This window comes from Bos mutus, chromosome 15, assembly GCF_027580195.1.
Source record: "Bos mutus isolate GX-2022 chromosome 15, NWIPB_WYAK_1.1, whole genome shotgun sequence".
Lineage (NCBI taxonomy): Eukaryota > Metazoa > Chordata > Mammalia > Artiodactyla > Bovidae > Bos > Bos mutus.
In genome coordinates, this window is record NC_091631.1 from 62,213,677 (window position 1) to 62,235,981 (window position 22,305).

Genomic DNA, 22,305 nt, shown 5'->3' on the forward strand with positions numbered 1-22,305 from the left:
AATTTACAAAATAATATCATACCTAGAAAATGAGGTGTATTACTAGTATCATGCAAAAGTGTTTTGGTTTATAAGTAAAATAAAATTAAATTCTAGATTCAAATAAGTATAAAAAAGATTTTCTCTTACATGAGTGGCCAGTGGGACCACTGAACATTAAAATGCCTCTACAAATTCACACTTCCTGGAGGTAGACACTACCTTCACTGAAAACTTTTAGCCTAGAGATTTCAGTTCAAAATATCCAAAACAACTATTTAAACAATTCACAGCATAACTCACTTTTCTTTGACTCATCTATTATAATCTGCTGTACTGATAACAGAGAAATTAAAATGAAAGTTACATTAGGATAAATCTATAAGGGGATCCTAAAAATATTTTTGTGATTATGTACTAAACATAAAATTTAAACATTTTACATATAAAAAACTGTTAGAGAAAAATCTTGAGAGTAACTTTTATTGGCTATACATGTAAAAATCCCTTTGGGATATAAATTTTTATCCATTAAAAATGGGACTTTGTGTTCATTCTTAAAATGAAAGAATGGTATAATGTTAGAAACCCTGTTAATTCAATTTCCTGATTAGTTCAATGGAGGAAAATGCCATATGATCATCTCCACTGATGCTTCCCACCTCCCCTCAAAAAAAGGCATTCTTCATAATATCCTTTTTTTTTACATTTTATTTTCATTTTGGCACATAAAAGTAAAAATAACAGAGCATGCCCAAACATACATCACCCCATTTCCTATAATGGTAACTTTTTACATAACTATAGCACAACTATCAAAACGAGGAAAATAATATTGATTTACCGCTATGAATTAACTATTGTTAGAAATTCACCAGTTTTTCCACTAATGTCTCTTTCCTGTTCCAGGATCTTATCTATAAGCCCATGCTGTTTTTGGTTGTTAGTTTTCCCAGTCTCCTTCAACCTGTGACAATTCCTAGGTCTGTGTGTGTGTATTATGATCTTGATACTTTTAAAGAACAGTAGCCAGTTATTTGTAGACTGCCTCTCAAATAGGGATTGTCTAGAATTCTCTCATTTGAATAAGTTATTCAGTTATAAATTTTTGACAATAATTCCATAGAAATGATTTTTGTACTCTTCTTAAATGTATCATATCAAGGGGTACATAATGTCACTATGTCCTATTACTTGTGATGCTAATCTTGATCACTTGATTAAGATAGTGTTTCTTGAGTTTCTCTATCTTGAGTAAGTTAAAGTCACTCAGTCATGTCCGATTCATTGTGACCCCAAGGACACCAGGCTCCTCTGTCCATGGGATTTTCAGGCAAGAATACTGGAGTGGATAAGCCATTCCTTTCTCTGGGAGATCTTCCTGACCCAGGGATCGAACCCAGGTCCCCTGCATTGCAGGCATATTCTTTCTGTCTAAGCCACCAGGGAAGCCCATCATAGTAACTATTTTTCCATTACCAAACACTTAATACTAAGTCCAACCATGTTGCTGCAAATAGCAGTATTTTGTCCTTTATGGCTGAGTAATATTCCACTGGTGGTGTGTGCGTGTGTGCAGACACACACACCCTCCCTCCCATATCTTCTTAATCCAGTCATCTGTTGATGGGTACCTGGATGGCTTCCATGTCTTGGCTATTGTAAATAATGCTACAATGAACACTGGGATGCATGTATCTTTTCAAATAAAGTGTTTGTCTTTTCCAGACACATGCTCAGGAGCGGAGCTACTAAATGGTGATGTAACTTTATTTTTAGTTTTTTAAGGAACCTCCATGTGTTTTCCATAGTGACTGCACTAATTTGCATTCTCACCAACAGTGTACAAGAGTACCTTTTCTACACATACTCGCCAACATGTGTGATCTGTAAACTTTTTGATGATAGCCATTTTTATAGGTGTGAGGTGGTACATCACTGTAATTTTTATTTGTATTTCTCTAATAATTAGATAGGTTGGACATCTTTTTGCGTGTCTTTCAGCCATCTGTATATCTTCTTTGGAGAAATGTCTGTTCATGTCTTCTGCCCATTTTTTTTGATTTGGTTGCTTTTCTGATATTGAGTTGTACGAGCTGTTCCAACACTGCAGACATTACATTCTCAGCTGTATCATTTGCAAATATTTTCTCCCAGGTTGCTTTTGTTTTGTTGACAGATTCCTTTGCTGTATAAAATCTTTTAAGTTTAATTAGGCCCTACTTGTTTATTTTTGCTTTCATTTCTTTTGCCTTGGAGACTGATCCAAGAAAATACTGCTATGATTTATGACAAAATGTCTTGAATATATTCTCTTCTAGGAATTTTATGGTTTCAGGTATTACAGTTATATTTTTAAATGACTTTGAGTTTATTTTTGTATGTGGTGTGAGGGAGTGTTCTAATCTCATTGGTTTAACATGGTAATATAGTTTCACCAGACATCACTTGTTGAAGAGACTGTCAGACTGCTTTGGAAATCCAGGGTCTTCTACAGTTCCATATAAGTTTTAGGATTATTTGTTCTAATTCTGAGAAAAATGTCATGGGTATTTTGATAGGGATTGCATAGATTGGGTAGTATGGCCATTTTCATAGTATTAATTCTTCCAATCCAAGCCAGCATGGGATATATCTTTCCATTTTCTTGAATCATCTTCAAATTTCTTTACCAACAGCTTATAGTTTTCAGAGTATATGTCTTTCACTTCCTTGGTTACGTTTATTCCTAATAATTAAAACTTTTCTTGATAATTTCAAATTTTTTTTTTTTTACTTTCTCTTTCTGACATTTCATTATTACTATATGGAAAGGAACAGATTTCTATACATTAACCTTGTATTCTGCAACCTTGCTGAATTCATTTCTTGGTTCTAATAGTTTTGGGGTAGAGACATTAGGGTTCTCTATATCAAGTATCATGTCATTTACAAATAGTGACAGTTTTACCTCTTCCCTTCAATTTGAATATCTTTTTCTTTTTCTTGTCTTACTGCTGTGGCTAGGACTTCCAATATCATATCAAACAGAAACAGCTAGAATAGCCATTCTTATCTTGTTCCTAAATGTAATGGGAAGGCTTTCAGCTTTATGGTGTCTGCGGGTTTACTGTAAATGGCATTTGTTTTGCTCCCTCTATACTCACTTTGGTAAGAGTTTTCCTTGAACAAATGTTCATTTTTTTCAAATGTCTTCTCTGTTTCTATGGAGATAATACTGTGATTTTTATCTTTCCTTTCTTTAATGTGGTGTTATCACATTGATTTGCATTCACTGAACCATTGCTGTGATCCTGGAATAAATCCAACTTGATCATGGTATATGATCCTTTTTACGAATTATTGTATTTGGTTTGCTAATATTTTGCTGAGGATTTCTGCATTTTGTATTCATCAAAGACATTGGCCTGTAATTTTCTTTTCTTGTAATGTCTTTGCTATGAGGACTCACAGAATGAATCTAGGAGTACTGCCTCCTACTCAACTTATTTTATTTCTATGGTTTTAGCTGTTCTTTCTCCTCTTTTATTATTTTATTTTGGCCCTATCTCTTTTCTTCTTTGTGAACCCGGTTAAAGATTTATCAATTTTGCTTATCTTTTCAAAAAATTAGCTCTTGGATTCAATGATCTTTTCAAATATTTTGAACTTTATTTTCTCTATGATCTTTATTATTACATTTCCTTCCTTCTGCTGACTTTTGGCTTTGTTTGTTCTTTTTTTATTTCTCTTAGGTGGTGAATTAGGCTGTTTGAAATTTTTCTTATTTCTTGAGGAAGCCTTTAAATGCATCAACTTCCCTCTTAGAACTGCTTTTTGCTGCCTCCCACAGATTCTGGAAAATTGTGTTTCGATTTTCATTTGTCTAGAGGTATTTCATGATTTCCTCTTTGATTTTCATCACGTACTCTTTGAAGTTTTAGGAGTATGCTGTTTAGTCTTCCCATTTGTTATTTTCCCATTTTTCTTTCTTTAGTTATACTAGTTACACACTATTGTCATTAAAAAAAAACAAACTTCTTGATAGAATTTCTATCCTTACAAATTAAGGTTTGTCTTGTGACCTAGTATGTGATCTGTCCTAGAGACATCCCAGGTACACTTATAAAAAATGTATTCTGCCTTTTTCCCCCCCATGGAATATCCTGTAGATAACAAATCCAACTCATCTATTCTTTTTTCAGGATCTCTGTTGCCTTACTGATTTTCTGTCTGGATGACATATCCACCCATGTCAGTGGGGTGTTAAAGTCTCTACTATTACCGTATTACTGCCGATTTCTCCCTTTATATCTGTTATAATTTGCTTTATATATAGATGTTCCTGGATTGGGTGCATATATGTTAACAAGTGCAATATCCTCTTCTTGTATCATACCTTTTATCATTATATAATGCCTGTCTTTGTCTTTCATCATGGCCCTTGTTATAAAGCTTATTTTTTCTGAAATGAGTATTGCTACTCTTGCTTTCTTGTCATTTCTGTTTGCATGAAATACTTAACCCAACCCCTCACTTTCAGTCCCCTTTTAGAGAGAGTCTTTTGTAGGCAGCATATTGATGGGTCTTGTTTATTATCCAATCAGCCTCCTATGTCTTTTGATCAGAGCATTTAGTCCACTGACATATAAAGTAATTATTGATATGTATACACTTACTGGGGCTTCCCTAGTGGCTCATATGGTAAAGAATCTGCCTGTAATGCAGGAGACCTGGGTTCAACCTCTAGGAATTTAAGGAAGAACTGACATCTATATCATTTTGAGTAACAAAATTTAAGAATAAGAGGTATCTTCCCATTTTTTCAAATCTATTTTTGTGTCTTTGGAGTGTCTAAGGTTTTCCTCTTACAGGTTTCACAAATTTATTAAATTTTATACAAGTATTTAATTTTCTTTGTTGTTGCTGTAAGGTTTGTCCTAATGTTATAGCCTCTGTTTATTATTTGTATATACGAAGACTGATATTTGTATGTTAATTTTATATCCTATTACTTTCCTGAATTACTTTACAATTTGAGTTAGTTTTATCATCAACTGAAGTTTTTCCAAAGTACTATCATATCATCTTCAAAGTGAGAGTTTTCCTTCTGGCTTACCCATTCTTTTGCCTCTAATTGATTTCTGTAATTTAGTTTCATGGGCTAATACTTCTATTGCAATGTTAAACAGCAACAGAAATAATGGATACGTTGCCTTGTTAATGATCTTCATGGAAATGCCTCTTATGATTCTCCATAAAATAAGATACTGGCTTTAGGGCTAAGGTAGATACATTCCTGATAATATTCTTAATAAAATAAAAGTAAACTGAATACTTTATTAGCATCATAAAATGCATACATCATGCCAAAAAGAAGCATCATGCTTAATGGTGAAAATTTAGAAGCACTCCTTTCAAAGAGTGAAAGACAAAGATCCCAATATTATTAACATTTTTCTAAAATAAACCACTAGCAGATTTAATCCACTGAAGGAAAAAATGAGATATTTATACTAGAAAGATATAATCAGATGCTTGGAATACCCCAAAGAACAAAATAAAACTCTTATAAATAAGGAAGGAATTCAGTAAACTGCTAAGCACTATATGAATATTACTTGAAATGTGTATTTGGTCTTTATTAGGCCTGGCCTCATAACTGGGTACTACTTAGGTAAGACTTGTTCTATTATATAGAATACTAGTCCAGAAATTTGTTTTCTTGCATATAAATTATATGCAAGGTTTTGAAGATTAAGTCTTACAACTTTCAAACAAGGTAACATATATCATAATAATTTCCTAATTTTCAGAGAAAACACAAATGTCAAAAATGTACATACTTTAAAATTAAACTTTGGTGTGCACTGCTGTGTATGCATCATGCATACACGTATCCCCATATGAACTGATAGGCAATTGTCCTCCACTAGTAAGAATAGCCTAACAGGTAAGTTTTGATTAAAATCAGTATCAATAAAGCATTAAGAGATAGCATACCATTTTCTGATGGCTAATAATTCCTCTAAAACAGAGTTTAGGCTAGTAAATTTGGTCTGAATAATTTTCAGGGATGGCAGTAATTCTTTTCTGATCTGATCTGATTCAAACTGTTCATACTTTGTGGAATTTTAAATTAGAACCCAGGACTTGGTGATTTTTGGTTTACTGTTCCTTCTATTAGAACTTATTTCATCTTAACACATCATTTCTCTTGGAAACAGAAACTGTAAATTAACAAATATATAACAAATATTATATATGTAGTATAATAGCCTTACCTCAATGAGATATATAATAACGTATCTGCATTAAGCCTAAATTCCCAGTGTTACAGTTAAGTCCACAGTTTTCATGCTTAATGTCTTCTCTGCACCAAATTTTGCTGTACAAACTATATAAGTGGTCACTGATTAATATTAATCTATGTTCCTAAAAGTTAGAAAAGTGATAACCTTTGGGGAAAAAAGATGGTAATAATAATTTGCAAGAGCATGATGGAAGGCTCTTAACTGCTGATAATTCTTGTTCTGGTGATTTCACAGGTACCTTCAATTTGTGATAATTCACTTATTAACCTCAGATTTCTGTACACTTTCCTGTATATATATTTCAATCAAAATAGTTAATTTATAAAAATAAACAGAAAATAAAAACAAACCATACAAACAGACTTCTCACCTCCCCAGTAAAGCACCATTTCTTTGCAAGCATATTATATTGCACTTAGATCTTTCTTGAAACAAAACAAAAATGTATCTTTAGACTCTAGAATCATTCAGCATGATAAGATGTTCATACTACTTGGATTCCTTGAAAGAGCAAGTTCACATCTTCTATCTCAAGTTTTTTCCCAAAATGTATAGATGCATATTTTAAAGTAGAGAGGGAGATTTAACTGTTCTATATAAGCTTTCATGTGTATTTGTTTATCTCTACCTTTCTCATTCTCTTTTTCTTCCTCTCTCTTATTCACCCTATTAATTGGACCTCTATAGTTGAATTTCTGTTCAGGTTACTATAAATATGATACAACTAAGATGTATAAACTATAGTATAAGAACAATTCTACCTTATAAAATTACAACATCCCCATCAAGTGATACATGCAGACCAATCAACTCAAAATATTCAAATCCCTCTAACTAAACTCATCTCTCTCCCTCACTACCAAGATATATTATTATACCAAGTCTCTCTGCAGCAGCACAATTCTCCTAAGCCAAAACCTCAGAAACATTGTTGATTTTAGCTATATCATCCCCATTCATAAGACATAATGTTCCACCTCTGGGAAGTCTGTTTCTACCCTCTTTCTTTCCATTTCCATTGCTATAACCCTATTTGGTACTCCAAATACCCTGCTTGAATTATTGCAAAAACCTCCCACTTCTAACCCAAGCTATTACCCACTCCAATTAATCTTTCATATTGTCACTAGATTAATCTTTCTGAGGGATAACTTTGAACATGGCATACTTGTTTTAAAAATATTCAATGGCCTTCCCTAACTTCTGAATGAAGCTCAAGTGAAAGTCACTCAGTTGTGTCCGACTCTGCAACCCCATGGAAATCTCCAGGCCAGAATACTGGAGTGGGTAGCCTATCCCTTCTCCAGTGGATCTTCCCAACCTGGGAATCAAACCAAGGTCTCCTGCATTGCAGGTGGATTCTTTACCAGGTGACCTACCAGGAGCTACCAAGACTGGTTTTAAATCTCTACAGAGAACTTCTAAAAACAACCATTACATATGCTCCCTTTTCTGCCAGTATCAGAGTTATTTGAAAGAGGAAATGTACTGCACATAATAAAAAGCAAAACAGACAAGAGAAAAAAGGTCCAACTCAGTCCAATTACTAAACAAATAAACATCACTATCACTCAAGATGGAAGAAGCCAAAGAAAAATCAGAAGTAAGAAAAAAGAAATCCCAACTGTAGTTCAAAAGTCTGGTTGTAAGCAAACTTGAATGTTACATTTTTGAATGTAAATCTAAATTTAGTTAGTAGGCTCCAAAAACTGAAAGAAACTAGAGGAAATATTACTTCTACATTAAATTTGATTCTTAAATTGCTTAACAAAGCACACTGTCACCCTCCCTGTAAGAGAAAACACCAGAATATATACTGTAGCATGGCAAATACCTCTGGTCATTTTTTTAAAATGAGGAACTTACAACATAAAACAAACACTATATAAAAGACTGATGTTCTCTTATCAAGTAATTAATATTTTATTTCCTACAAGAGAAGTATGAAAACATCTTCCCATAGTAACAAGAAATATCCCCCTGTAGTAATGATTTGGTGCTCACTCATTTGATGTTCGCAGACACTATTTTATAAAATGTAATTACCATGAATAGTGAGAATTAACTATATCTCTCAGGAGCATATTTTACTTGCCACCTGAAAATCCATAATATGATTAACTTTAGGTATGCACAAAATATAATAAAAGGTGACTGATTAAAAACTAAATAAATATAGAAAAGTCTAGAGCAGGAATGGCAAACAGATTTTATCTTGCACATCACCTCTGTGGAAAAATAATGAGTTCTGAATAAGGTGCCTTCTGAAGCTGTGCTTTGGCTCAGTGGGAAAGAATACTATAATCAATTAGTAATACTGGTCACAGGAGTGAGAAATGATAAATAATGTTACTTGCATCATGTAGTTGCCACCCTTGTGCTATTGCACTTTAAATAATGTCAAAAAACAAACAACTACGAAATTACTTACTGCTTCAACAGAGTTACATTCTCGTCTTGTTTCTAAATAACGTAGGGCTCGTTTTTCTTCTTCTTTTAATTTAGCATCTGCCTGTCCAGAAGCAAAATAGCAATCATTTTAAGAACATCAAGAAAACAGCTCAAATGATCACATATACTAGGTTCTGACTTACATATTTCATATAATTCTGTACACCATTTTGTTGTAAATACGAGGGTGCCTGTGTTCTATAAAATCTCTCTGTTGAATCCAAGTATGCCTTCTCAAAATTGTCCCTATAAATTTGGAGCTTATCCTCTGGATTAGAACAAAGGTTAACTGAAAAACAGAAAATAAAATTTTACTCTAATTATGATTGAAATCAGTATTTTGAGTACAATAAATGAAAAACAAATATTGAGGAGTCATGTTCAAGGGACTGTGACCATGCCCATAAGAACACACAGTCATATAAGACAAAATCCTTCTCTATAAAAAACTTGAAAAGGTAAAAACACAAAGGAGTAAAGTGACATATAGTACAGAAAATGTGAACTGTTTTTGAATGGGAACAAGACTGATGAATAACTGGATGATCAAGAAACCATTCACAGAAAAGATGGGATTTGAATGCAGTCTTTTGGAACAAATTAGTATTTACACTGGTTAGTAAATACTCAGAAGTAGAACAATACAAGATCAAACCAACATAAAACAATGAGGTTATCTGAATGGATTGTAAGGTTAATAGAAGATAAGGCAGAATGGCAAGCTGGGAATGTTTATGGAGAACCTCAACTCTCTGGTTAAGTAACCTAAATTTAGCATGGCATACCACTAAATGGGTAATACCAATACAACAGTACTTAAAAATTAATCTTGTGAAAGTATATGGGTTCAATGATAGCAACAGTATCACTATAAGAAGACTGTTTCAAAAGTCTAGAAGTAGAAATTAAAGAAGTCTAAGCTGGTGGCAATTGAAATAAAAAGGAAGAAATTTCAGGGACATGGCTAAAGAAAATATAGATTTTATATCTAAAGAAATACAAGGACAACACAGAAAGCAAGTCAAAGATAACCAAAGGTTCATTAATATAAAATCTTCTTACTGAAAACTAGTTTGTGTCAGACATCCTATGATCAGTAAAGATACAGTGTCAAGAACACAGTTAAAAATGCTAAAGTATTATGACAGGAAAGCATAGGTACTATGAAGCACCTAACCTAGTCTGGGAATTAGGAAAGACCTCTATGAGGAAACAGAGGATTTGACTGAATGAATAAGAAAAGTCTGGAAAGGAATGTACACACATGAAATTAACTGATGCCCTAAAAATATAAGTTAAAAAAATGGTTACTTTTTATAAGCTAGAATTTTAGGACTGTTTCTCTAATTTACATAGCTAAAAAGATTTACTAGCTAAGAGATGAGTGAAATGGAGAAAATAAATATTAACTACACAAATATGAATTTTTCCAGGTTTCATTGAAGAATATCTTTTCTGTACTCTTAAAGCATAGGGCACTAAAAGCAGATGTCACTATATGCTAACAAACATAACTGTGATAGTACTATTCTATAATTGTCTTAGAATTTCCATGAAGAGGATATTTGATCATAAAGTTCAGAACATACCATAGGATTCTCTTACTCCAATGACAAGCTGGGAATCAAAAGCTTCTCCTAACCTTTCAGCATGGACCAGCTTCATTGCACTATCTTGAAGTCTGTTTTTTATATTTGAAAAGATTGATTCATTCCATGTATCTAGCATGAGCTAGGAAAAAAAGAACAAAATAGGCAATCATTTTAATTATTAATATACCAAGTACCATATATACACACAAAAATTTTAAGTACAAATGCTAAAAAAGGAAAGCAAACTCTTAGTCCTACATTCACTTGAATACTATAGGAAACCAATATATTTAAATTTGGTAAATATCATCTGGTAAACAACAGCAAAGAACAAGTGTTTGTTAGAGTCAAACACAACTGGATTTGAATTCCAGCTGTTATTTATATGTCTCCTTTCTCAACTGTAAAATAGTGAAAATAACAGTACAAATTTCATGTGTTTGTTGCAAAATTAAACATGGTAATACATGGAAAATGTTACTTTCTCTATATAGTTCGAAGGTTGAATTTTAGAAATAATGATATGTGTTTGGGACATTCATATGCATAGCTGTATAAAATATGATAAATGGGAAAAGGATAAATTGAAAATACGTTTGATAATAAATCACAAAAGAATATACAAATTTACTTTATAAATTTTCTATTTATGGAAAGAGCACATACATACTCATGAATATGCTGTCAGTATTAGCACAAACTTTAAGGCTGGGAAAAGGCAACAAAGTACAGGCCACTCTGAATGCCTATGTTGGTTGCTATAACCAGTGAGGTGTTCAACGTTCAAACGGAATATTTTACTTTTAAAATCTGTGGTTCCATTTGATTCTCACAAGTAGAAATACATATGTATTAAATACATATGAAAAACAAGGACAGCAAAGTTAGGTTGTAACTGATTGAAGAACTGAAAGGGAAATCTGGAACTCTTCAATTTCAGAGCTGAGTTCTTTCTATTAATTCATGAGTTGTCACTGGGCACAGAGTTTTTACAGCAGTTTAGCCACAATTAAACACAAAAATTCCAGAAGGTAATATATTAATGGAAGGATTTTTTGAACAGAAAAAAAGTAATTTAATTTATAAAAAAGTAAAAGTATAAAAAAGAAGGAAATAAAATTCTGAAGATAAAACTAGGAAAAGGAGAAAATGAAACAGAAAAGGAGAAAATGAAAAGGAAAAGCAAAGGCGGTAATGTCTGAACACAGATCTACAGCTTAAGACCACATAAAAGAAGAGAGAACTAAAACTAAAAGTAGATGAAAGAAAAGCAGTATTAGTCAATACAACACAGCAAAAGCCGAACAAGAGTTTGTTTATATGTGAAGTAGAAAAACCCATTTCAGTGCAAATTTATTTCAAAAGTCTTCAACTCATCCTATTTCTGAAGAATATTAGGGAAAACTGAGGAAATTGACTTACCTTTCTAACAATACTGTCTTCTACATTTGATTTTTTATTGCTGCCCTGTTTACCCATTAAAGTAATCTCTAGTTGACAGAAAGGCTTCGGTAAAATATCACACTGTGTAAAGAATTTTCGCCATTCAACAATGTAAGCTTTTAGCAAAGCTGTATCATCTTGATGGCTCAGTACTCGCTGAAAAAAAGAGAATCAATTTTAAATAAATACAAGTGCTAAAAGAAAAATAAAACATATTCATGCCATCATAAATTTAGGTTATTGTATACTCTAAATTATACCTAAAAGAAATTAAAACATATATATATATATATACACAAGAAAAAAACATATCATGCCATAAATTTAAGTTATTGTATACTCTAAATTATACCTAAAAGAAATTAAAACTTATGTATATCAGAAGAAAAAAACTATACTATACTATAGTATAGTTCATTACTATAATGAACATTTTACAATATATACAGATGTTGAATCACTACATGGTATACTAATAAAATGTTATGTGTCAATTATATTTTAATTAAAAAAAAATCCTATATCCTTTTAGCTATTACCTTCCTACTCTCCTCCTTTCTTGCTTGCGCCCTCCTCACCTAGCCCTAAGTAATCACTAATTTATTTTCTGTGTCTATATATTTGCCTGTTCTGGGCTTTCATATGGATGAAACTATATAATATGTAGACTTTTATGACTGACTTCTTTTACACACCACAGTGTTTTCAGGGCTCATCCAAGTAGTATTGTAGGTCAGTACTTTATTCCTAAATACTATTCCATTTCATGGACATAACATATTTTATTTATCTACTTATTCACTGGTGAACATGTGGATCATTTCCAACTTTTGGCTATCATGTACAACGCTACTATAAATGGCTGTCTACCAAAATAAGAAAATGTTCACAAAAAACTTATGCACACTTACCAAAAAAAGAGAGAGAGGATTCAAATATCTCAATTCAGAGATGAAAGAGGAGACACTACAACTGATACCACACATGTAAAAAGGATCATAAGAGACTACTATGAACTACCGAATGCCACCAACAAACTTGACAATCTACTAGAAATGGATAAATTCCTAGAAACATACAATCAACCAAAACCTTTTTGTGAAGAAAAAGAAATGTACACAGATTACCGGTAAGTTATTAATATGTCATTCACAATTTAAAAATTCCCAAGAAGGGAGACTGGTTCAAGATGGTAGAGTAGAAGGACATGTGCTCATCTCCTCCTGCAAGAGCACTGAAATCATAACTAACTGTTGAACAACCTTCAACAGGAGGATGCTGGAACCCACCAAAGAAAGATACAAAAGACAAAGGGAAAGTTGCAACAAGACGGCAGGAGGGGCACAATCACAATAAAATCAAACCCCATACCTATGAGGTGGGCAGCCCACAAACTGGAGAACAATAATACCAAAAAAGTTTTCCCACTATTGTAAAGGTTCTGAGCCCCACATCAAGCTTCCCAGCCTGGAGATTCTGGCAAAGGGACAAGGAATTCCCAGGGAAACTGAAGGCTAGTGGGATTGGATTATAGAACTTCCACAGGACTGTGGAAAACAGACTTTGCTCTCCTGGAGGGCAGACACAAAATCTTGTGTGCATAAAGAACCACAAGAAAGGAGTAGTGATCCCATAGGAGATTGAGCCAGACTTACCTGCTACTGTTGGAGGGTCTCTTGCAGAGGTGTGAGGTGGCAGTGGCTCATCATGGCACTGACAGCAGCAATCCTAGGAAGTGCCACTGACACTGGAGGATGCCATGTGCCCTACCATAGAGCCTATAGACTCCAGGGTTCCATCGCTTCAGGCTAAACAACTAACAAGGAGGGAGCACAGCCCATCCATTAGCAGAAAATGGGATTAAAGTTTTACTGATCATGGTGCTGCCCACCAGAGCAAGACTCAGTTTTTCCCACTGACAGTCCCTCCCATGAGGAAGCTTGCCCAATCTTCTTAGACAGCCTCATCCACCAGAGGGCAGACAGAAGAAGCAGGAAGAACTACAATCCTGCAGCCTCCAGAATAAAAACAACAATCACAAAAAGTTAAATAAAATGAAAAGGCAGGGGATTACATCCCAGACGAAGAACAAGATAAAACCCCAGAAAAGCAACTAAATGATATGGAGATAAGCAACCTTCCAGAAAAAGAATTCAGAATTATAACAGTGAAGATGATCCAGGATCTTGGAAAAAGAATGGAGAGGATGCAAGAAATGTTCACCAAAGACCTAGAAGAACTAAATTAAAAACCAACAGAGATAGACAACACACTAGAAAGAATAACAAAATAATTGTGGTAAGAGAATGGATAAGTGACCTGGAAGATGGAATGGCTGAAATCACTGCTGCAAAACAGAATATAAAAAGAAGAACGAAAAAAAAAAAAGGACAGCCTAAAAGACCCCTGGGACAACCTTAAACACACCATTTGTATTATAGAAGTCTCAGAAGGAGAAGAGAGAGAGAGAAAGGACTCAGGAAAGTATTTGAAGAGATAACAGATGAAAACCTCCCTAACATGGGAAAAGAAATAGTCAACAAAGTCTAGGAAGCAGAGAGTCCCAGACAGGATAAACCCAAAGATGAAGACACTGAGACACATAGCAATCAAACTGCCAAAAACTGAAGACAAACATAAAATATTAAAAGCAATAAGGGAAAAATGACACACGCACAAAAGACATACAAAGGAACTCCCATATGATTATCAGCTGATTTCTCAACAGAAACTCTGCAAGTCAGAAGGGAGTGGCACAGTATATTTAAAGTGATGGAAGGAAAGAACCTATAAGCAAGAAAACTCTACCCAGCAAGGATCTTGTTTAGATTTGATGGAAAAATCCAAAGCTTTACAGACAAGCAAAAGTTAAGAGAATTCAGCACCACAAAACCAGCTTTACAACAAATGCTAAAGAAACTTCTCTAAGAAGGAAACACAAGAAAAACAAAAAACATACAAAAATAAGCCCAAAACAATTAAGAAAGTGGTGCCACCAAGGAAGCCCAATAGGATCATACATATTCACAATTATGTTAAATGTAAATGTATTAAATGCATAAGCAAAAGACACAGGCTGGCTGGGTGAATAGAAAAATAAGACCCATATCTACAAGAGACCTACCTCAGATCTAGGGATACTTACAGACTGAAAGTAAACAAATGGGGGAAGGTAGTCCATACAAATGGAAATCAAAAGAAAGCCAGAGTAGCAATATTCATATCAGACAAAACAGACTTTAAAACACAGACTGTTGTAAGAGACAAAGTAGGACAGTACATAATGATCAAGAGATCAATCCAAGAAGAAGATATAACAATTATAAGTAAATATGCACCCAATACAGGAGCACTCAACATGTAAGGCAAATACTAATAACCATAAAAGAAGAAATTGACAGCAATACAATAATAGTAGGCAGCTTAACCATCCCACTTTCATCAATGCACAGATCATCCACAGAACATTTATAAGGAAACACAGGCCTTAAAAGAATGACACATTAGATCTGATAGACTTAAGTGATATTTATAGAGCATTCCACCAAAAAGCAGCAGACTATACATTCTTCTCAGTGCACACAGAACATCCTCCAGAACTGATCACACGCTGGGCCACAAGGTGAATCTTGGTAAATTTAAGAAAACTGAAATCATATCCAGTATCTATTCTGATCATAACTCTAAGACTAGAAATAAACAAGGGAAAAAGAAACTGTAAAAAAAACACAAACATGTGCCAGCTATACAATATGTTACTAAACAACCAATTGATCACTGAAGAAATCAAAGAGAAAATTTAAAAATACCTAGGGACAATAATGATGAAAGCACAATGGTCCAAAACCTATGGGATAAAGCAAAAGCAGTTCTAAGAAAGTTTACAGCAATACAATCGAGAAACAAGAAAAATCTCAAATAAAGAACCTAAGCTTACACCTAAAGAAACTAGAGAAAGGAGGACAAACAAAACCTAAAGTTAGTAGAAGGAAACAAATTATAAAGATCTTGGCAGAAATAAATAAAATAGAGACAAAACAATCACAAAGGCCAATGAACTGAAAGCTGGCTCTTTGAAAAAATAAACAAAATTGATAAACCTTTAGCCAGACTCAGCAATATAAAAAGGCTGAAGACTCAAAGCAATAAAATTATAAATGAAAAAGAAGTTACAACTGACTCCAAAGAAACACCAAGGATCATATAAGACTACTATGAGCAACTGTATGCTAATAAAATGGACAACCTGGAAGAAATGGACAAATTCTTAGAAAGGTACAGTATCCCTAGACTGAATCAGGAAGAAACAGAAAGTATGAACAGACCAGTCACAAGCACTGAAATTGCAACTGTGACTGTCATTTAGAGAAGATTAACATTTAGAGAAGAGTCCACATCTATGCTTCTGAAACTGTTCCCAAAAAATTGATGAGGAAGGAAAACTTTCAATTTCCAAATTCATTCTATGAGGCCCCCATCGCCTTGATACAAAATCAGACAAAGATACCACACACAAAAAAGAAAATTATAGGCCAGTATCACTGATGAACAAAGATTCAGAAACCCTCAACAAAACACTAGCAATTTGCATCCAACAATACATTAAAAAGATCATTCACCATGATCAAGAGGGATTCATCTCAGGAATACAAGTATTTTTCAATATCTGCACAGCAATCTATATGACACGTCACATCAACAAGTTGAAGAATAAAAACAGTATGATCATCTCAATAGATGCAGAAAATTTTTCACAAAATTCAGAACCCATTTATGATAAAAACTCTCCAGAGAGTGGGCACAGAGGGAACATACCTGAACAGAATAAAGGCCATATACAACAAATCTATAAGTAACACCATATTCAATGGTGAAAAGCTGAAAGTATTTCCTCTAAGATCAGGAAAAAGACAAGGATGTCCACTCTCACCTTTATCCAACATAGTTTTCAAAGTCCTTGCTACAGCAATCAGAGAAGAAAAGAAAGTAAAGGGACTCTAAATTGGAAAAGAAGTTAAACTGTCACTGTTTGCAGATGCCATAATACTATACATAGAAGATCCTAAAGATGCCAACAAAAAACTACTAGTGCTCATAACTGAGTTTAGTAAAGGTGCAGGTTACAAAATTAATACACAGTAATCTGTTGCATTTCTATACACTAACAATGAAAGACTGGAAAGAGAAATTCAAGAAACAATTACATTTACCATCACATCAAAAAGAATAAAATACCTACAAATAAACCTACCTAAAGGGACAAAAGACTTGTACCCCAAAAACTGCAAGACACTGTTGAAAGAAAAAGACAAACAGATGGAAAGTCATACCATGTTCATGTGTTGGAAGAATCAACATTGTCAAAATAACTATACTGCCTAAGGCAATTTACAGATCCAATGCAATCCCTATCAAATTACCAATGATATTTTTCATAGAACTAGAACAAAAAAAATCTTAAAATCTATACAAAGACACATAAGATACCGAACAGCCGGGCAACCTTGGTAAAGAAAAACAGAGCTAGAGGAAATCCAGACTCCCTAACTTCAGACTATACTACAAGCTACAGTCATCCAAACAGTATGGTCCTGGCACAAAAAAACAGAAATATAAATCAATGGAACAGGATAGAAAACCCAGAAATAAATCCATGCACTTACGGTCAATTAATCTATGGCAAAAGAGGCAAGACTACATGTTGAAAAGACACCGTTCAACAAATGGTGCTGGGAAACTGGACAGCTACATGTAAAAAAAAAAAAAATTAGATAATTCTTTAATACCATATACAAAAATAAGCTCAAAATGGATTAGAGACCTAAATGTGAGACCGGACACTATAAAACTCCTAGAGGAAAACAGGCAGAACACTCTCTAACATAAATGGCAGCAATATCTTTTTTGATCCATCTCACAGAATAATGGAAATAAAAGCAAAAATAAACAAACAGGATGTACTTAAAAGGGTTCGCACAGCAAAGGGAACCATAGAAAAACAAAAAGAGAGCCCACAAACTAGGAGAAATGATGTGGAAAACAAGAGTCTCCAGAACTTACAAATACCTCATGATGCTTAACAACATCAAAACAAACAACCGAATCAAATATTGAGCAGAATAGTTAAATAGGCATTTCTCCAAAGAAGACATACAGATGGCCAAGAGAACATAAAAAGATGTTCAACATCACTAATTTACAGAGAAATGCAAACCAGAACTACAATGAAATATCACTTCACACCAGTCAAAATGGCTATCATCAAAAAATCCATAAACATAAATGCTGGAGAGGGTTTGGAGAGAAGGTAACCCTCCTACACTGTTGGTGGGAATGTAAACAGGTAGATATACTATAGAGACCAGTATGGAGGTTCCTTAAAAAGAATAAAAATAAAGCTACCATATGACCCTGCAGTCCCATTCCTGAGCATGTATCTGGAGAAAAACATGATCCAAAAAGGTATATGCACCTGTGTTCACTGAAGCACTGTTTACAATAGCCAAGACATGGAACCAACCTAAATGCCAGTCAACAGAGGAATGGATAAAGAAGATGTGGACATATATACAATGGAATATCACTCAGCCATTAGAAAGAGTGAAATAATGCCATTTGTAGCAACATGAATGGACCGAGAGACTGTCACACTGAGTGAAGGAAGACAGAGAAGGAGAAATATCATAGCACATCCCTTCTACATGGACTCTAAAAAGAAATGATACAAATGAATTTACTTACAAAACAGAAAGACTCATAGACTTAAAAGAACAAACTTATGGTTACCTGTACACACTGCTATATTTAAAATGGATAACCAAAAAATACCTGCTATATAACACATGGAACTCTGTTCAATACTATGTGGCAGTCTGGATGGGAGGGGAGTTTGGGGAAGAACAGGTACATGTATATATGTGGCTGAGTCCCTTTGCTGTTTACCTGAAACTACCACAACACTGTTAATCAGCTATACTCCAATACAAAACAAAAAGTTTAAAAAAATGATCTTGAGAAAACTGGTTAGCTCTTTGGAAAAAGAATGAAGTTAGATCCTTACTCCAAAGTATAATTCAAAATAAATTCCAAATAAACTAAGTGTCCAAAATAAAAAGAACTGGCTAATCAGTTTCTGGATGGAGAAATCCATTACAAACAAAACAAGAAAGGTGGAAGATACTATTAAAAAGATTAATAAAGATTTAGAATCTAAATGTTAAAAAAAATAAAATAAATGATACAAATAAACTTACTTACAAAACAGAAACAGACTCACAGACTTAGAGAACAAACTTAAAGTTGCAAGTGGGTAGGGGAAGAATGTGGGGAAGGGATAAGTAGATATTTCGGGATTGACTTATACACACTGCTATATTTAAAATAGTATTGATGTATGGTAGAAACCCACATACTATTATAAAGCAATTACACTTCAATTAAAAATAAATGCATTTTAAAAAATAATAAAATGGATAACCAACAAGGGCCTACTAAAAAGCACTGTGTAATTCTCCTCAATGTTACGTGGCAGCCTGGATGGGAAGGGACTCTGCAGGAGACAGATACATGTATATGTATGGCTGAGTCCCTCTCTGTTCCCCTGAAACTATCATAACAGTGTTAACTGGCTATATCCCAACACAAAATAAAAAGTTAAAAAAAAAAAAAGCTCACAAATACACACAGATCCCAATGGAAAAGGAAACTTCGTTTTCATTCTAATCCACCAATTACAAATGCGTTTTGTAGAAAAAAATATTTCCAACAAATAAAGTCCAAGATCAGATGGTTTCACTGCTGAATTTATCAAACATTTAAAGTAGAACTAATACTAATCCTTCTCAAACTCTTTCAAAAAATAGAATAGGAGGGAATACTTCCAAACTCATTTATTAGCCTAGCATTACCCAAATGCCAAAATCAGACAAAGATGCCAAAAGAAAATTACAAATCAGAATCACTGATGAATGTCGATATAAGGAATTCTGAAAAAAATCAGCAAGCCAAATTCCACAGCATCATACACCATGATCAAGTAGGATTTTATTTCAGGCATTTAAGAATAGGTTCACACTTAAAAATTAATGAATGTGATACACCACATTAACAAAATGAATTAAAACCATGATCATTTCAATGGATGCAGAAAAAAGCATTTGACAAAACTCAACACATATTTACGATTAAAAACTTTCAACAAAATGGGTATAGAGGGAATGTACCTCAACTTAATAAAGAACAAGCCCACAGCTAACATTATATTCAATGGTGAAAAGTTGAAAGCTATTCTTCTAAGATCAGGAATAAGACAAGGATGCCTACTCTTACCATTCCTATCCAACACTACTGGAAGCCTTATCCAGAGCAATTAGTTAGGAAAAAGAAAGAAGTAAAACTGTCACTACTTGTAGATGACATGATACTATATATAGAAAACACTACAGACTCCATTAAGTAATAAATTCAGTGAAGTTGCAGGATAGAAAAATCAATATATAAAAATCTCCTGAGTTTTTATACATTAATAACAAACTATCAAAAAGAAATTAGGGGGAAAATATCCCAGTTAAAATCTCATCTGAAAGAACAAAATATCTAAGAATATTAATAAATTTAAGAGGTAAAAGACCTACACTGAAACACTGATAAAAGAAACTAAGACACAAATAAATAAAAAGATATTCTGTGCTTACAGATTGTTAAAATGTCCCTACTACTCAAAGTAGTATAGGTTTGTTATAATACCTATCAGAATTCTAATGACATTTTTCACAGAAATAGAACCAAGAATACTAAATTTGTAGAACTATAAAAGACCCTGAATAGCCAAAGTAGTCCTGAGAAATAACAAAGCTGGAGGCATCATGCTTCCTGACTGCAAATTATTTTACAAAGCTAGTAATTAAAACAGTATGGTACTGGCATAAAAGGGTCTTCCCTGGTGGCTCAGAAATAAAAAATTCTCCTGCCAATCAACAGTGCTACAAAGAGTTGAACATGACTTACCGACTAAACAACAACAAATGGAAAAAAGTGAATACGTTTTTCAATAAAGTTTTTGGTGAAAATGAAAAATGCGCCTCTTATTTTTTACTTAAAAAAAAAAGGAACCTTTTGGCCAACTCAATACAGCATGGTGACTACAGTTAGTAATAGAGTACACATTTGAAAGCTGCTAAGAAAAGTAAATCTTAAAAGTTCTCATCATAAGAAAAAAATTGTTTAACTATGTGTGGTGATGGTTATGAAGTAGACTTATTGTGGTGATCATTTTGCAATATGTACATATCATTTTACAAAATATACAAATATCAAATAACTATGTTGTATACCTGAAACTAACAATGTTATATGTCAATTATATCTAAAACAAAACTTGTACACAAATATTTGTTTACAGCACCATTACTCAAAATAGACAAAAAATAGTAACACGCCAATGTCTATCAATGACAAATAGGTAAACAAAATACAGCACAGTCATACAATGGAATAGGTCTTTCCCGGTGACTCAGTTGGTAAAGAGTCTGCCTGCAACGTGGGAGACCTGGATGCAATCCCTGGGTTGGGAAGATCCCCTGTAGAAGGAAATGGCAACCCACTCCAGTATTCTTGCTTGGAGAATGCCATGGACAGAGGAACCTGGTGGGCTCCATCCAGTCCATGGGATCACAAAGAGTCAGACACACAACTAAGTGACTAACACTTTCACTTTCATACAATGGAGTATTACTCACCCATAAGAAGGAATGAAATAGTGCTAAATGGTACAACATAGATGAAACTTGAAAAACATTACTCCAAGTGAAAGATGCCAGTCATCAAAGGACAAATATTATAGGATTCCATTTATAGGAAGTATCTAGGATAAATAAATCCACAGGAACAGAAAGTAGATGACTGCTTGCCAAAGGCAAGGGGGAGTTTATGGGGGCGTAACTGCTAATGGGTACAGAGTTTCTATTAATATCTGGGCTGATGTATGTGTTAGTCACTCAGTCTTGCCGGACTCTCTGTGACCCCACAGACTGTAGCCCACTAGGCTTTTCTGTTCATGGAATTCTCCAGGCAAGAATACTGGAGTGGGTTACCATTTCCTTCTCCAATCTGGGCTGATAAAAATATTCTAAAATTAGGCAATAGTTATATAACTTAATGAATATACTAAAACACACAAAATTATACACGTTTTAAAAGGAATTTTCTGGTATGCAAATTTATCTCAATTTTTTTTAAAACAGATCCTAATCTATTTCTCCACTGGACTTTAGCAGGTCCTGTGATTAACTATGACCAACAGAATGCTGCAGATGTGACTCTGATACTTCTGAGCCAAGATCTCAAGAGGTTTGCAAGACTCCACTATCACCACAAAGACTGGTTTCCTTGAGAACAAGAAACCACATGAGGGGGAAAAAGCCCCAGAAGGAAGCCAGTACAGTGCTAAACACCAGAAATATGAAAAAAGCTCTCTTAGACCATCCAGTCCCTGCAGATCCACCACCTTATTGCTGCCACATTAATAAGCTTAGGCAAACTCAGGTGAG

The 22,305-nt window shown here is 33.9% G+C and overlaps 1 protein-coding gene across 3 annotated transcripts in view; it reads right to left on the reverse strand.

Annotated features, from left to right (window-relative positions):
* CUL5 (cullin 5) overlaps positions 1-22,305 on the reverse strand; it is a 128,461-nt gene that overhangs the window by 48,366 nt on the left and 57,790 nt on the right. For all 3 annotated transcript variants that reach the window (XM_070384276.1, XM_005903800.2, XM_070384275.1), the window contains 4 exons: positions 11,738-11,914; positions 10,313-10,454; positions 8,867-9,012; positions 8,704-8,784 (listed from right to left, as the gene is read on the reverse strand). In XM_070384276.1, coding sequence (XP_070240377.1) covers positions 8,704-8,784; positions 8,867-9,012; positions 10,313-10,454; positions 11,738-11,914 — 546 coding nt within the window. The remainder of the gene's footprint in view (positions 1-8,703; positions 8,785-8,866; positions 9,013-10,312; positions 10,455-11,737; positions 11,915-22,305) is intronic.